This window comes from Lacerta agilis, chromosome 5, assembly GCF_009819535.1.
Source record: "Lacerta agilis isolate rLacAgi1 chromosome 5, rLacAgi1.pri, whole genome shotgun sequence".
Classification (NCBI taxonomy): domain Eukaryota; kingdom Metazoa; phylum Chordata; class Lepidosauria; order Squamata; family Lacertidae; genus Lacerta; species Lacerta agilis.
The window spans coordinates 10,593,974-10,610,695 of NC_046316.1; the positions used below are offsets into that span (position 1 = coordinate 10,593,974).

At 42.9% G+C, this 16,722-nt stretch overlaps 1 protein-coding gene across 1 annotated transcript in view; it reads right to left on the bottom strand.

Annotated features, from left to right (window-relative positions):
- The window catches only part of HELLS (helicase, lymphoid specific), a 28,151-nt gene that overhangs the window by 7,696 nt on the left and 3,733 nt on the right, over positions 1-16,722 (bottom strand). Inside the window, exons 4-13 of the mRNA XM_033148040.1 lie at positions 15,508-15,564; positions 10,578-10,619; positions 9,849-10,073; positions 8,004-8,186; positions 6,644-6,787; positions 4,936-5,132; positions 3,519-3,615; positions 2,447-2,608; positions 1,894-2,039; positions 1,045-1,183 (exon numbers count right to left, since the gene is read on the bottom strand). Coding sequence (XP_033003931.1) covers positions 1,045-1,183; positions 1,894-2,039; positions 2,447-2,608; positions 3,519-3,615; positions 4,936-5,132; positions 6,644-6,787; positions 8,004-8,186; positions 9,849-10,073; positions 10,578-10,619; positions 15,508-15,564 — 1,392 coding nt within the window. The remainder of the gene's footprint in view (positions 1-1,044; positions 1,184-1,893; positions 2,040-2,446; positions 2,609-3,518; positions 3,616-4,935; positions 5,133-6,643; positions 6,788-8,003; positions 8,187-9,848; positions 10,074-10,577; positions 10,620-15,507; positions 15,565-16,722) is intronic.

Below are 16,722 nucleotides of genomic sequence, written 5' to 3' on the forward strand. Positions count from 1 at the left end.
TTCCCCAACTCTGCTTCACACAACAGCTTTCCCTGCTCTTACAGCAGTGATGTTTGTAAAGATGCTGCCTTCATTTCTTCCAAAACATTTCATCAAGCAATAGCGTCATCAGTGAACAGCTAAAAAGGACAATTTGAACTCCCTGGCCCTTCCTCTCCCACTCCCACCCACTGCCCAGTGGTTCCCAGGTTATTTACCCTGGAAGGTTTTATCCCCTTGTTGGCAGGCCTTAAGAATGGCACCAGGAGGTGAACCTGGAGTTGGAAAGAAAGCCCCTGAAGTCTTAACCACCAGCAATAAAAGCTACGTATAAAACACAGTGCACTGTCTGAATGTTCTTCTTTCTTCTAACGGGCCCAAAATGATAAGAAATGTTGAAGAAAGTATCGAAAGGAGAACCGATTGGACTCAAAGTCAAATGCTGAGATGTTTGGACCTTCCAATACGATAAATCAATGTCAGTGTGTCTTGATTTTCTGGGTTCTGTTTTTTTAAAAAAATTGGGTGGGAAGATAACCCCAAGTAACAAAATGTATGGTTGAATTCAGACACAGACACACACGGTTCTAGGTTAGGGCAAAGTTCTGTGTTATAGAAAACTGCTCCATTGTGAGGTTAGGGTCCTATTCTCTCCTAGCAAATAACTTTTGCACACAAGCAAAGGCGAGTAAGAAGGAGTGATACAATAGTGTAGCTTCCCTCAAACAGTGGCCTTGGCATTTTCAAGTGGGCATCAGTGCCACAGCCGCCTCTATAGACTGCGCTACCTGCTAGGTGTGCAATAATCTTGTGGCTGGACTAATGGCGGCGCCAGCAATTCTTTGCATAGTGTGCAAAGGTGGTTGGAAGACGAGAGAAGTTGTGGGATGTAAGGAAGCTCTCCTTTCAAAGTCCTGACATGAGTCTTTCGACAGCTCTTCACCCACTTCATTCACGAGAACAAACTGTTCTATGCAAATCAAATTGCAACGCCATCAGGCGAAGCCCTTCAAACAACACTGGAACGAACAAAAGGCCTCCTAAGTAAGCGATGGAAGGAATTACCTTAAACTGCTGGGTGGCAGCGTCCAATGGGTATTCAATAAGGTATGGGTGGTTGCAACACTTCCTTAGTAACATCATAATGTTCTGCAACTTCAGGTTGATTTCTGAATCCAAAGGCGTACTCATTTCTATTACTGGCCTTGCAAACGACAAGCGAGTTTGTAAGCATGATGGAACCAAACGACAATGCAAGCTACAGCTGGAATCTAGCTAAGCCCACAAAAGATACTATGCTGCTAGCAGCCTGTGTTTTCACAATGGCCGTGGACTGGTCTTTCTTCCTCTGCTGGGAGGGATGTTGGGTGTGAAATAAGGAAGGGCACTGAGCCTTGCTGGTAATAGCAGGGGAGACTGGTCAGGTGGCTTCCTTGGGCGAAGGGTGGCCTGAAATGGCTGGCTGGTTGGCGCATGTAGCAAGTCTGCACATTGAGCTCAGATGCCCCTGGTTGTGGGGGACAAGAGGCTGTCTCCTGGATTCAAGCCAGCGACCTCTAGCATGAAATGTGCACGTTATCCCAACTCCCTGCAATGTAGGAATCTCAACTAGACCATTCAAGATGGCTGGCCACCCAACCTGTGCTTAAAAATCTCCAAAGGAGGAGGGTCCACCACCTCCCCAGGGAGTCCGTTCTGCTATCCCAACAGCTCTTAAGTGTCAGAAAGTCCTTCCTGGTGATATTGGTGATACTATCTCTGAACTCAGAGGTAAGGTAAGGAAAGGACTGCTCAATCATCTGTACAACACCACATTTTATAGACACAGTTTATTCTCCAACTCTCTACTGTGACGGTTCTTTGTAAATGCCACCAGTTTAAGTGCAAGTACATAAGCCACGGTTAGATATATACCTCTCTTTTTCAACTTCCTCTTGCATTTCGGCCATCATCTGCTCCAGTTGATCAGGAAAATCATCTTCATCAAGCTCACGGTAACTAGCCACCTTCTGACTGCGCCGCTTTGGTCGGCCTGTAGAGCTCAGCTCAACAGCTTCTTCCTAAATAGCGGAAAACATTGCTACAGTTCACTGTGATGCATTGGGAAAAAACCCAAAAAAGCAGCTGTGATAAGAACCAACTTGTTCAGTGACCAAAACAAAAACAAAAAAACAGAACAAACCTTTTGAGCGTTCCCTATAATAGATTAAAACAAGCATCATTTGGGGTTTTTCTTTAGTAGAAATGCACACAATATTCATATTCTCTTATTCTGAAAACTTTTGCTCTAGTGTTTTGCTCAAATTTCAAGTCATATGCAACGTGTTTTTTTAAAAAAAAACCACACACGAATGTCTTCAGAAACAGAAAGGCATCCCATCTGCAGTTGCAGAGGCCAAAATAAACGGATTCAAGGCCAAAATGTAGGTTGATACGATTAGGATAACCTGGGCATCACAGCACGCACCTGACTGTTTCCCAGCAGCTTTCGAATGGTCTTGTTTATAATGGCACTGTAGAAGGTTTCTTGCTTCTTCACCAGAGGCGCATAGACCACAACTTCACGCTTGGGAGGAACTTCCAGAGCAATATCCAATTTCAGTCGTCTCAGCAAGAAAGGGGTCAAAATCTAGAGTTCAGAAAGTTTCGAAATATGTTAAGTTTCCAACAACTCAAGCTTAAATAATAGAACACTGCTGGCTCGAAAGGGAAATGCAACAATGTACGAAGGCGGGGTTTCTGCACACTGCCATGTGCAGTGTTATGCTTGTTTGTCCGAAAATGGCGTTGGGCAGATCCCTTATATATGATGCGAAATGCTGGAAAAGCTTCTTTAAAGGCACAGCGCTTCTGGTTTTGATAAATATAACCGTGTGCTAAATCTCCCTTGGTAAAGTGAAGCACTCCTTTGTATTCACCATTGTAATGCAGCTTAAATATTTTTAGCCAATTTAAACAATGCAGCTTAAATATTTTTAGCCTATGAAGGGAAAGATGACTAGTTTCAAAGGGTATCATGTCCCGCACTGCACTGCACTATGAAGCATTGTGTGTAGCTGAAGGAAAAGCTTCGACTTGTACCCCAGTATGCTCTTACATCCCATGGGGCCCAGTAGACGTGATCAACACTGAACAAAAGCAAAGAGACTAGCAAGGAACTTTTATGTTGGGGGTTAGTTACAAACCCACAATCCATTCCACCCCCACAGGCTCCCAAAATTTGTATACATATGCAGGCACACACAAGGTTAAGGCAAAATAAAGATGCAATACAAGCACACATCAAAAATTAGTACAAGTGTAAAATTTTACAATTAAAGCCAAACGTTTTAGAAAATTTAGTACTCGTGGTGTCCAAAAGGAATCAAAAGTCAGTACCATCTGTTTAGTGAGGCCGGTCCAGAGTTGAGGCCCGACAAAGACTAACATTTATTGTGGCATTTGCTTTTGAATTTGTGTATGTCATAATAAGTTTGTCAAAGATGCCACAACAGGCTACCATTCAGACGATTCGCTCCCTTTAAGCAATCGGAACAGACCTGATGCAGCATATGCAAGATGTTCTGTTCTCTTTCCTTAGCAACGATGTCTTCCGCTATTTCAGATATGCTAGTGATGTCAAACCAGGACTCAAAGCTGTGGCGAAGAAAACAAAATGGGGGGGGGGCAAATTTAAGAACTGGCGAGATGTGCAGTTGGGTTCTGTGCTGAAGAAAGCAAAGGCATGTATAGATTATCCAAACTCGCACGCATTTGCTGCCGCCCTAATTTACTCTGCTTGTTAAGGGAGGTAAAAAAGAGGAAGGCGGGGAGCTGAAACTGCTCAATCACTAGTGAGAAAGCCCGGCAACCTCTCCTCACCCCTTCCTTGAAATAAAAGCTTCCACACCTCTTAAAATCTAGAAATTTGATAATCAAGGCACTGAATTCAACACCAAAAATTAAATCCCCTGCAAGTGCAATAATATATCCTTCCGTAAGACAATCCACCACACCCAAATCTCTGCGTGCAGCATTAACCAGGGTTTCAGGGTGGGCCAAGTACCCTTCCTGAAAACCTATGCGAAGCAAAACCTGCAATTACTGGATAAAATAGCTTAATGTTACACGTTTAAAAAACTAAACATGTATAATAAGGGCATTTCAGGATAAGTTTATACGGCGCTCCCAAATATCTAAATGCCCGGACCTGTAGATTATTATTTTTTAAGGGAACTGGACAAATAAAACAGGGAAGCAGGCTAGTTTTTCCGCAAAGAATTAAAACAGAACTTCACAATTAAAGTCCTACAAATACCAGAAAGTTTGCCTTTCTTTAAATGAAAGCTCGGAATCTGTGAATTATGGTTCAAGGGAGTGTCTTTGCAGGAGTGAACTACCAAAAGCGGGCCGTCTCTGCCAATCTCTGCACCCGACAGGGTCTGTAGGGAAGGAGGCAGAATTTCAGGTATTTGGGGCTTGGGCGGCTTTGAATGCTAAATTGGGCCTAAAAACCAGCTGGCAGCCAGGGCAGCTGTTTAAAAAAAGAAGGGTGTGTGTGCATGAGAATCCCGGACAGTAATCTGCAAGCTGCATTTTGGACAAAATGAAGTTACTGATTAGTCTTCAAGGACAGCCCATCAACTATTCCACAGAAGGGTGGAAAGGGAAAGTCAGGACATTTTGCTATGTGACAAAATGCCATTGTGCTTTGGAGCTAAACAGGGTCCAAAACGGAAGGGGCTTCTTCCTACAGAAAGAGAAGTGTCAAATGCCTCTTAACATAACCCCATCTGCTGGAAAGAGCGGCGGGAGCAATCTATGTAAGAACAGCCTGCTTTGCTGAAGATATATATTTATTTTCAGGTATTAGAAGTTTGTCTGGGATTGTTGGCCACTTACCAAACTCCAGACATTTGCTATATCGTATTTTAACACTGGGGGTGGGGGAGAGAGAGAGAGGAGTTCACTGCTTACCTTTTCAAGTCATCAAACACATCAGGAAGCAGAAAATTAAGCAGGGACCAAAGCTCAGATAAGTTGTTTTGCAAGGGAGTTCCAGTTAATAGAAGCTTATTGTCGGTGTGAAACTGTTTTAATTCCCGTATAAGGCGGCAGTTCATATTCTTAATCCTGTGTCCTTCATCCACTATCAAGTATTTCCAGTACAGGTTCTGGAGAAGAGAAGTCAATGGTTACCTAAAAAAAAAAACCCACCATCCATCCATATGCCCTTCTTTTCCACCAAAAGCTAATGTATTTCAAACAGGTCTTATAACCTTTCATCATCATCATCTTACTGTGTGTATTGTGTTAAGAGACAATTCCCCTCCAAGAGAAGCGCAAGTTCAAAATTTCCAACAAGCAAAGGGAAAAACCCCCCCATACTTTTACTTTTCATTTGTGTCAATCTGTCCTTTACACACTTTCCAAATAAAGGATAGTGTCTGGATTAGTTAGCTGTGATATATTGGTAATTTGCCATAGTGCTTATATTGCCTTATTCTGTTTTCTAAAAGAGCAGTTTCCAGAACATCACGGGACTCATTACTTAAGAGCAATTAAAACGTAATTTAACATGTTATAATACTAACAGAGACAGCCACTATTATTATATATTTATTTATACCCCGCCATTCCCCCTGACGGGGACTCAAGGCAGCTTACAGATAAAAACCAGAACAAATAAAAACATTGTTTTCCCCCTATCATTAACAAACAATTAAACATTAACAGGATAAAATATATAAGTTCTATTAAAAGCATACAGATAATTGCAATAAAACCAGCATGGCAGCAGCCCTTTCATTAAAAGCAGTCAGTTCCCATAAGCCTATTGGACCAAGGCCTTCGCCTGCCAGCAGAAAGACAAGGAGGGAGCCAGTCAGGCTTCTCGAGGGAGGGAGTCCAAAGTAGTCTAGGAGGAGCCACCACCAAGTAGGCCCTCTCCCACATCCCAACCAAGTACGCCTGCGAGGGTGGCGCGACCAAGAGAAAGGCCTCCCCCAAAGAACTCGGAACCTGGGCATGTTCGTATGAGGAGAGGCGGTCTTTCACTATAAATAGTTGCTGCAAATTTAAACTCTGTCCTCAGTGCATCTGTAGTTTATATGCAGCACTGCTGCACTGATTACCACAGGTAGCAACACAACTCATCATTCTCCATACGTGCTGTTTGATTAGTAGCTTCTTATTGGATGCGGGTGGCACTGTGGTCTAAACCAGAGAGCCTAGGGCTTGCCGATCAGAAGGTCGGCGGTTCGAATCCCTGTGACGGGGTGAGCTCCCATTGCTCAGTCCCAGCTCCTGCCAACCTAGTAGTTCGAAAGCACGTCAAAGTGCAAGTAGATAAATAGGTACCGCTCTGGCAGGAAGGTAAACGGCGTTTCCATGCGCTGTTCTGGTTCGCCAGAAGCGGCTTAGTCATGCTGGCCACATGACCTGGAAGCTGTACGCCGGCTCCCTCGGCCAATAAAGCGAGATGAGCACTGCAACCAGAGTAGTTTGCAACTGGTCAGGGGTCCCTTTACCTTTATTGGTACAATGATGCCATTTTATTCTGCCCACCTTCCACAAGACTGATAACTCTGAGCCTTCAACATTTAACGGCACCCTAATTCACACATAGCATCAGCTGCTGTTCTGCCAGGGACCAAGACTTGTGGAATAGCATTTTCTTACGCACCTGAAGGGCACTTCTGTCTCTCATAGCTATTTCAAAAGAAGTAATGACCACAGGGTGGACATTCAGAGAACCATCTCTCTTTCGGATTTTATGAACCAACGAACGCCGTTCTTGCTGGGTCCCGTGATACAGCATTATAGGAACCTAAAATAATTTTTAAAAAAACAAGCGTCAACCAAATCCTACATAGACCCCATGGGTACAGTATTAAAATGCCATTAACTCCCCCAACACTTCCTCCGTATCCAAAGTTCAGGATGTGAATGTCATTTGCTTATGTAGCCACCCCCCCCCCCCCAAAAAAAAACCCCATTCATGCGTGAGGGAGGTATCAGCAAGCTGAGAGGAATCCTGAGGTCTGCAGAAACAAACAAGAAAAACCCTTAAGGGTAACCCCCAACATGATTCCCCCAAAATAGCTCAGCAGCACCCGGAAGTTAAGATTTAGTTAGGCACTCTCTCCATATGTTTGGGAATAAAGTTATTGTCTTCAACAATAGCAAATAAAAGCAGGCAATACTGAGCAAGAAATACAGAAGGCGATGCCTCGGTAAGATGGCACCTACCACCTACAGTTTTTAAGTATTTTTTAAACGCCAGCATTTTCGAAGTGCTGTCCAATCAGAGGGATATTTCAGTCAAGAGTCTTTTAGTTATACGAATTTGACTAAATGTTACGGTCCTCTTCCGTGTCTCCAACACCTCCTCTGCTGCCCCTCCCATCCTCATTAACAAGTAAGACATTAAAAGCCCTTAAGACAGGGGTGCCCAAACTTTTTTCAAAGGGGGCCAGATTTGATGAAGTGAACATGCACGAGCTTTTTTTTGGGATTTGACACCAATAAAACTGCCACAGGGCCCCCAAAACAGACTTTGGACATGCCTGCCTTAAAAACCAGCACAAAATAATTATTTATTAAGATCTTAAAAAAAAAACCTGCTGGTCTATGACCGCAATGAACCAATTGGATTGGACGATCCTGAAATAAATGGACCTTGGTCCAAGGCTCTCATTTTAAGCAAAGCACTAATGCCCAGAAACAAACGTAGGTACATTCCCGACGGCGTATGACACTGCCAACCTTGCCTTTAACAGGGGACAGGTGGGCGAGAAGGTCACAATTTATACCCAGTTCTTATCCCATCATTGCAACTGCTTGGCAGAGCTCCTTAACACAGAGACAGACCAATTCCAGAAGCCTTGGAAGTGGCTAAAAGCTCCCCCCCCCCCCCCGGAATCATAGAATTGTAGAGTTGGAAGGGGCCTCAAGTGTCATATTGTCCAACCCCGCTGCAATGCAGGATGTCGTCCTCTAATAAAAAAAGAGGTTTGTTCTATTACTTTAAAAGTCATTTTTACCTTAGGAGTAAACCTTCTGAATTCTGCCATCCAGTTAGGAAGCGTGGACAGGGGCCCACATACCAGAAATGGCCCAGTGACTCCTCTCTCTATCATCAGTGCTATTGTCGCAATACATTGTATTGTCTTCCCTAAGCCCATTTCATCAGCCAAAATGCCATTGATGCCGTTCTCCCAGAGCATCTGCATACAAAAGAGGAGGGGGGAAATGTTTTCTTTATACCCGGTTAGTGGATATCATTGAAATTTGACTTGCCCGACATTTACAATCCAGTTAATGCTCTTTCATGAGAGCAGCCTATTGTTTTCAAGAATTACTTAATATTGGTAACAGTGATTATTGGATTGAGCTTCCGATGTACAGTACAGGCAAACCATGTTTTAGAGCTGCTGAGCTGCTTTCAGTTTCCATTTACTCCATACAGTATCAGGGTCTCTAGAAGCAGCACCCGCCGGAAATGGAACAGCCGCCGTAACTGTTAAGTCAGGCACTACCATCAAACCTCAGCAAAAAGCTTATTGGGCATCGTGGGGAATAGTGCGTTAATTGTGCTCAAGTTAGGGACGCGGGTGGCGCTGTGGGTTAAACCACTGTGCCGCTTGGGCTTGCCGATCGGAAGGTCAGCGGTTCGAATCCCTGCGACGGGGCGAGCTCCCGTTGCTCGGGTCCCTGCTCCTGCCAACCTAGCAGTTCAAAAGCATGCAGTGCAAGTGGATAAATAGGTACCGCTCCGGCGGGAAGGTAAACGGCATTTCCGTGCGCTGCTCAGGTTTCGCCAGAAGCGGCTTAGCCATGCTGGCCACATGACCCGGAAAAAACTGTCTGCGGTAGCAGACAAACACCGGCTCCCTCAGCCTGTAAAGCGAGATGAGCAACACAACCCCAGAGTCGTTCGCGACTAGACTTAATTGTCTGTCAGGGGTCACTTTACCTAGGGGCGGATTTAGGGCTGTGTGAGTGTTGTGCACACTCTGGGAAGGGTCCTAGAGTCCTCCTTCCTCTTTCTCAAAGCCTAGTTAGTGCTTTCAGTTTTGGGTTCTGGAGGCCCAGCACCTCCTTACCTGCCTTTGGGAAGGCAGCTCAAGGGCTGAGGTGGGCGCCAAATTTTGCCCTTGCACAGAGCCCCACAGTACCCAAGTCCACCACTGCTAACGTGTTCTGTTTGTCACAGGCAGATTTAAGGAGCTTATGGAACAGAAAAGGCTACGCCATTAAGTCAATGGGTGATATCCAGCTAAAAAGGGACACAGGTGGCGCTGTGGTCTAAGCCACTGAGCCTCTTGGGCTTGCCGATCAGGTCGGCGGTTCGATTCCCCACAACGGGGTGAGCTCCCGTTGCTCTGTCCCAGCTCCTGCCAACCTAGCAGTTCAAAAGCATACCAGTGCTAGTAGATAAATAGGTACAGCTGCGTCGGCAAGGTAAATGGTGTTTCCATGCGCTCTGGCTTCTGTCACAGTGTCCCATTGTACCAGAAGCAGTTTAGTCATGATGGTCACATGACCCAGAAAGCTGTCTGTGGACAAACGCCGGCTCCCTCAGCCTGAAAGCGAGATGAGCACCGCAACCCCATAGTCGCCTTTGACTGGACTTAACCATCCAAGGGTCCTTTACCTTTTTATCCAGCTGTCAAACTCAAGTAGATCCACTGAAATTAAGGCCACTGCCTTCAATGGATCTATTCCACGTATGACTGATTTTGGATCAGACTAATGTTTGAGATCAGTATCACAAGTACTTGCTAATTACAAGCGACAGCACCAAAGATCTAGCCAACTGGAAACATGGCTTCTTTTACTGTTCTATAACACAACGAGTAAGTTTTTGAGTCAAGTTAAATCCTTACCCTAAGCCATTCCATGCCCTCAACTTGGTACCACCTCATTATCCCTCCAGTGAAGAGCTTGGGTTGCTGAAAAGGCACGGGCTGCCCATTAAATTTCCGTACTGGGTCGACGAACTGCTTGGCAGTGTTACGCACCGCCTGTGCCAATCTGTCCTTGATTATGCTATTTGAGTCCCCGTTATTCTGGAGTTCTTCTGCACATAGTTTTGGAGGAGAGCTTTCATTCTGCAGGAGGACATTTATAGACAATTATTTCATAAACTTACTATGAAATTATAAATAAAGGCAAAATACAAACGCCATCAAACATTATGATACAAAAGGGGAGGAGAACTAAAACGGATAAAGAAAAGGGAAAATAATAGACATGAATTCATGCGCTGCATCTTTTATCATCACAATCCAAGCCATCAAAATGTCACTTTATCCTAATCTTCTAAAATATATCCTCTCCACAAACGACTGGAAGGGGGGAGTTTCTATGTTCCTTTCTCTGTTGTACTGACATGTATTCAGACCAAATAGCTTAAAAATAACCCAGTTTAGATTCTCCTCTAGTTACTTTTCTTTGATATGTAATAAATCCATCTTCACAATTAAACATTTCACAATTAGACATTTCAGAAACAAATAAAAAGCTGCTGTGCCACACTCATTTATGTACCGAAACATGAGGCGTTGATACGAAATGTGTCATTTGCAAACAAGATTTAAACAAAGCTGATATACCTGATTTTCAACTCTGCTTTTCTTTGCTGCCGACAAGATTTCCTACCAAAAAAAGAGAGCACAACACTGAAATCATTCTTTGACAACTTAAAATGAACTTTTCAACATAAAATTCCACAAAAAAAGGATATTAAAAGGCTAGATGGCTGGAAATGAAGGGCACACACGTTTAACACAACATGAATATAATTCACACACTCCATCCATATATAATATATATATGCACTGCTGAGCATGCTAATGCACATCTAAGATATTTACTCCATGCGAGCACGCACGATGCCAGTTAGCAAAAAATCAGAAAGAATGTGGGTGTTCATCACTCACCACATCCAGCCAATACTTTTGTCACAGTTTGTCTTCCTATGGGACACTGTGCCCCTAACCTAGATCATGGAAGCAAAATTTCATTAAGCCTTAGCCAAAATCTGGGGAGGAGAGGAGGACATTGTTATTTTTACTAAATTTATATGGTCCTGGGCAGCCTACAGAATCGAGTAAAAATGACTATGAAAATCCAAATGTTTAAAAAAAAAACCACACATGAAAATGCAGCACTAAAGTCTCCTTTCTGGCAGGAGAAACAATCAGCAGCTTAATTTGCAAAACCTGTTTATTTAGAACACTAAAAATCAGAAGGACTTCTGCCTCCCTTCACTTGGCAGGGGTGCACACAGGAGGACCTCTGAAGAGGTTGACAAATATCTCCTGTGCAATGATATGAAAGTGGGACTAACTTCATCCCTGTGGAACAGGGATGAAGGCCCTGGGGCTGGATCTGGCCCAATCGCCTTCTAAATCCGGCACGCAGACGGTCCAGGAATCAGCGTGTTTTTACATGAGTAGAATGTGTCCTTTTATTTAAAATGCATCTCTGGGTTATTTGTGGGGCCTGCCTGGTGTTTTTACATGAGTAGAATGCGTGCTTTTATTTAAAATGCATCTCTGGGTTATTTGTGGGGCATAGGAATTCGTTCCATTTTTTTCTTCTTCAAAATATAGTCCGGCACCCCACAAGGTCCGAGGGACAGTGGACTGGCCCCTTGTTGAAAAAGTTTGCTGACCCCTGAGGTAGAAGGACAACAAGACAATAGTACCCCCCAGGAGTCCAGGAACACCAGACAAAGCAGACTGCCTGGTCTGCAAGTATGGAACAGAGATTCTAAACCTCCAATGAGAAGGGCTTGTGCCCGTTTGTAAGAAGGCCTAAAGCAGAGCTCTCCAAACTTTACACGTTGGTGACGCACTTTTTAGACGCGCAGCATTTCGCGACACAGTGATTCAGTTTTACTAGCAAACCAGAGGTTAAACTACTAAATCCTTTCCAGCCTCGGGAGGAGTGCGGGGAACACTCGCATGACATACCTACACACTGCAGCTGACACACTAGCTTGTCATGACACACAGATTGGAAAGCTCTGGCCTAAAGGGCTCTGAACCCTGTCTTTGCAAGAGCTCTCAAGAAATACAAACAGTGGAAGAGAACATCGTGTGGAGCTAAGTACCATCAGTTCTCTTGTGCCATCTGAAGCGGTTATTGCTGCTGCCAGTGCGGTTGTTACGGCTACTGGAATGGCATCTCCTGATAAGCAGAGTGTTTTAAAGGGTTCAGAAAAACCTGTTCAGCAAGTGAAGCAATCTCTACTGTGGAATTTGCTTATTTGCATCTGCCTGTGTCCAGCAAGGGCAGGTGCAAGAAGACTAATGAGAAGAATGAAGCACCATCAACACTCCTGTACCCCAAACTCCGCAGCGATCCTACCGTTTTATACAGGGCAATTTTTTCCTGTTCCATCCTGTATTCCAAATGCTTCATCGTGCTTAGAGGCTAACCTCCCCTCTGTTGAATTACAGATTTGGCATAGGACATTTAATTATTGGCTTCGCATAAATTTAAACCCCACTGGTCTACTACCCTTAGTATTGCAAGGTTGTCACGAGAGCTCTTGGACTTAAATTGTCAACCAAAAGCTTTACTTTTCTGGTTTATCACCACAGCTGTTACTAACGCTGGGCTTCAGTAAAGCAAATAATTTACCTGACTATATAATATCGAGTGACAGAATAATCTGGCCACAATAAGGAAATTTTGTCCATGGTATGATTATTTTCTACCTAGTCATTTCGACACCCTATTTGCGAAATTTAACAATTCCAAAATATAGATGTGCTTTCATTTTCACAAGAATGAATATACTGCCTTTGGCTGTAACTTGAGGGTCAATTTCAAAAAATTCCACTGGAAAAACAGTTATGTCCCTGTGAAGATGGCAGTACTGAGTCAGTGGCTCAGGTGCTTCTGGCCTGGACTCTTTATAAAGATTTGAGAAGTCAGGTTATTGCCCCTCTATTATTGTCCATTCCAGGTCGCTCAACCATTGCTACTGTGTCGTTTCTTTTGGCAGATCAAGATAATTAGGTGACAGCAAAAACTGCAAGGTTTTTAGTGGGACCAAATAGAGTAAAATCTATTATTTGATTATTGATGTAAACCTCCAAAATGTATTTTGTATAGTTAAGTTGTTACCCCTATCTTCAGTACATTTTTATTTCATTTTATTGCTATGGCTAGTGGCTAATGCAAATAAAGATTCTTCTTTATATAGAATCATAGAGTTGGAAGGGACCCGATGATCATCTAGTCTAACCCCCTGCAATGCAGGACTGAATATGCAGCTGCCCCATGTGGGGATTGAACCTGCAACCTTGGCGTTATCAGCACCATGCTCTAACCAACTGAGCTATTCAGTGAAGGGCCGGAAGCACCAGATAATGGGCAAGGCACCTGCCATCAGCAGCCACACTTTGGACAAAGGGCGCTGTGGACATCCAGCAATGGCTCTCGAGGGCCATAGATTTGAAGGTGCAAGCTTCCCAGAAGGGAATGCATATTGAATCTCATCTCCTCCACCAGGTTTGCAGATACTGGACCCCTCTGCAAAATCTCTCTGCAATCAAGCAAACAAAACTTGGGCTCCTATCTTCCCTTCTCAGAGACTACCTGCCCTGGCGCAGGGGACATGTTGAGAACCAAAAGTCAAAAAGGGTATAAGGCCAGGAGAGGTTGCAGAGCATCCAAACAATTTCTCTCCTGTTGAAGATAGGACAAGAACTGGAAAGCTACCAGAGGAGACAGGAAGCCAATGAACAAACCTTCTCCAGAACCCGTTGGAAGCAGTCATGGGAGACCCAGCCAGATGGGCGGGGTACAAACAATAAATTTATTATTATTATTATTATTATTATTATTATTATTATTATTATTATTATTATTATTATTATTATTATTATTATTTTCTCCCAAGGTTTGTTTCCCCCCTCTAGAAGGGGAACAAGTGATCTGTGTACATCTCCCATAACCACTATTCTCACTCTGCTTAGCTAAAGTTGTTCCAAGACGCAGGGAACAGCAAGGGAGGCCTTGACAGGGTTATGGAGGCATGCCCAGGCTGCTCATAGCTTCAACATCCTGTTGCGCTGCCTGGGAACATGCCCATGCATGCATGCAGGTAGGAGGAAGAAACAAAATGGCATTTTAGGCTCCCTCCAGGTACAGACACCACCTCCTGAGGCAAGTGGATCAAATCCCAGCTATGCCTGTATTTTAAGAATGCCAGCTCTTCTACCCAAATCAGAATGCACCAGGAACAGTACCTTGTATTAAAATAAATAAGTGGTACCCACTGAAAACTTTTTCTGTTCTCCTTGATAGCATGGGTTCCCCTTTCAACTCACTGTGCCTTTAAAACAAATATTGTAAAGATACTACCTAACTGAAAATTCAGAGTTGTTTACTGGACAGGCTTGCATCAGGAAAAAGGTTAGATCAAATCTCTACATAGCCACGAAAATCACTCAATAACCTTGGTGGATTTTCACCCTAGCTATTTACCTCTTTTGATATGACTTCCGAAATACTGTAAGTTTTTTCTTCTCTGGCTCTCTTCTTTGCAGCTGCAACAAAATATTGAACAGGAATCAGCAGCTGAACTTTTAACAGCAAAAACACAACAGGTTTTTTCTTTAGAATTTGATAAGTCTTACCTAATTTGCCTTCTCTTCCATCATTTTCATTCTGAAGCAAAGCATTTAGGACAAAACCATTAACAGGCTTATATTTTATATAAGAATGATTAACGAAATCACTGCGGCAAACAATTATTCTCTATTATTTTACATAAAAACCTGGCCACAAATTATTTCCAAGGTATACTTTAGTGCAAAAGGGGAATATAGGTAGTTGCTCCAATGATCTTCAAAAATATATATCTCACTACAGGTGTGTTGCACTATGGTCAGAAACTAGAGAACATACCAGCATTTGCAACAGAATTTTATGTACACACAAGAGTCTCTCTTTAATATAAATGTTTTAAAATAAATATTGCTTCACTGTATCAAGCAGTATTTGATCTTTTTAAAAAAATAAAATGCAAACAAAATTAAAAACCTAGCGTTAACACTCTGATTAGGGTTAGGGCCAATTAATATCAATGGACCCAAGTTACCCGAACCCGCTAATTTTAATGGGTCTACTCTTGTGCATGACCAATGCTGGATAGCCAAAGGGTTTCAGAAATACTTTTTTCTCAAGTCAGCCAGACACAGAACATATTTAGAAGTCTTCAAGTAGCAGTCTCTAACTTCCAGCAGATGGTTTAGCCAACCAAAGCTGTTAAGAAGCACTGCAAGCTACAGCAACAAGCTTCAAACGCAGGAACACAGTTAGGAAAAGCAGTACCCACAAGCTATGGATTCCTCCAGCCCCAAATGGTTCTTCCAAAAGAAACAACAGGGTCAAATTACCCATTTTCCACCTGGGTAACCAAGGCACTCTTATCTCCTTCAACCAGGGACTTAACTTTCTCCCACTATCACCAAAGAAATATTTCCCTAAAGAAAAGAATTTCCCTAAATAAAATTATTTTACCTTTGTAGTGTTGGGTGATGCTTTCTTCTTTTCCAGCTTTTCTTTCTTCCTTTGCTCCTTAAAGAAAGAAAAAGAATGCACATGTTTCTATCCACCAAATCTCTCAAGCATTTTAAAACTGGGACGAAAAATACCGCAACAGATTTTCCAATGCGCCCTAAGAACAGCTGTCCAATGCGCCATAAGAACAAGGTTGAAAGCACACAACAGTTTACCAGTCTTATTAACAGCAAGCAAAAAGACTCTAAACTGCTCAATACAGGCATTTTATGTTGACATGTTTATATCCAGGGTCCAGATCTGAAAGCTGCTACCAAGTTAAGGAAATATTCCACTTGCCACCCGATGGCTGTGAAACATCCATTCTGCAAGTAAGAATTTGTTTCCTTTTATTTCTTTACTCTAAGAGGCAGGCATGTTTTACGCCTTAACCACTACTGTGGCATTTTTGAGACACAGCATCTACATTCTATATTCTGTAAATACTGGAGGAAATAGTGCTGGCAGGTGGGTATCTGAAAGAAGGGAATGTTTGTACAGCAAAATGAATTTAATATATTTAAATGTGATACTGGGAAACAAACCATTCTATCTCCATTCTTAAAATGACCTTATAGCAGACTTGTTAAAAGCTTAAAACAAGAACACTCTAAATCTACCCTGCTTCATGTACTGTCATGCAACTTTCAGAGACAGTGTTAAATGAATGCTGTTGAAATTATGCGTAAGAATCGAACTTTCAAGAGTCTACACAAGTAAAAAAGGAAACCAAATATGGAAATAGCTTCGTTTTTATTTTGATGAATGCTGACTGTCCAAAATGTTATGGATACCTCTCAGTGGCTGTACTAAGATGTCCTGAGAACTGCATCAACACATGAGTTCTAAACTTTGGTTAATATTAATCATGGTTTGCTGCAATAAGCCAGCTTCATAACCAATGGTTTGAAGGTTTGTTTCTAACAAACAATATTTAAAATTACCGGTAACCATTGTTCGATTCAGACAACACAAACTGTCTAATCATAAATGCGACTGAAAGGTTCTCAACTCTTCTTCACAGAGGATAAGGCATGTGAACCTGAGGCTCACATCAGCGTACCTTTTTAATGTAAAGCGGTTGGAGCTGTGGTCTAAACCACAGAGCCTAGGGCTTGCTGATCAGAAGGTTGGTGGTTCGAATCCCCGCAATGGGGTGAGCTCCCATTGTTCGGT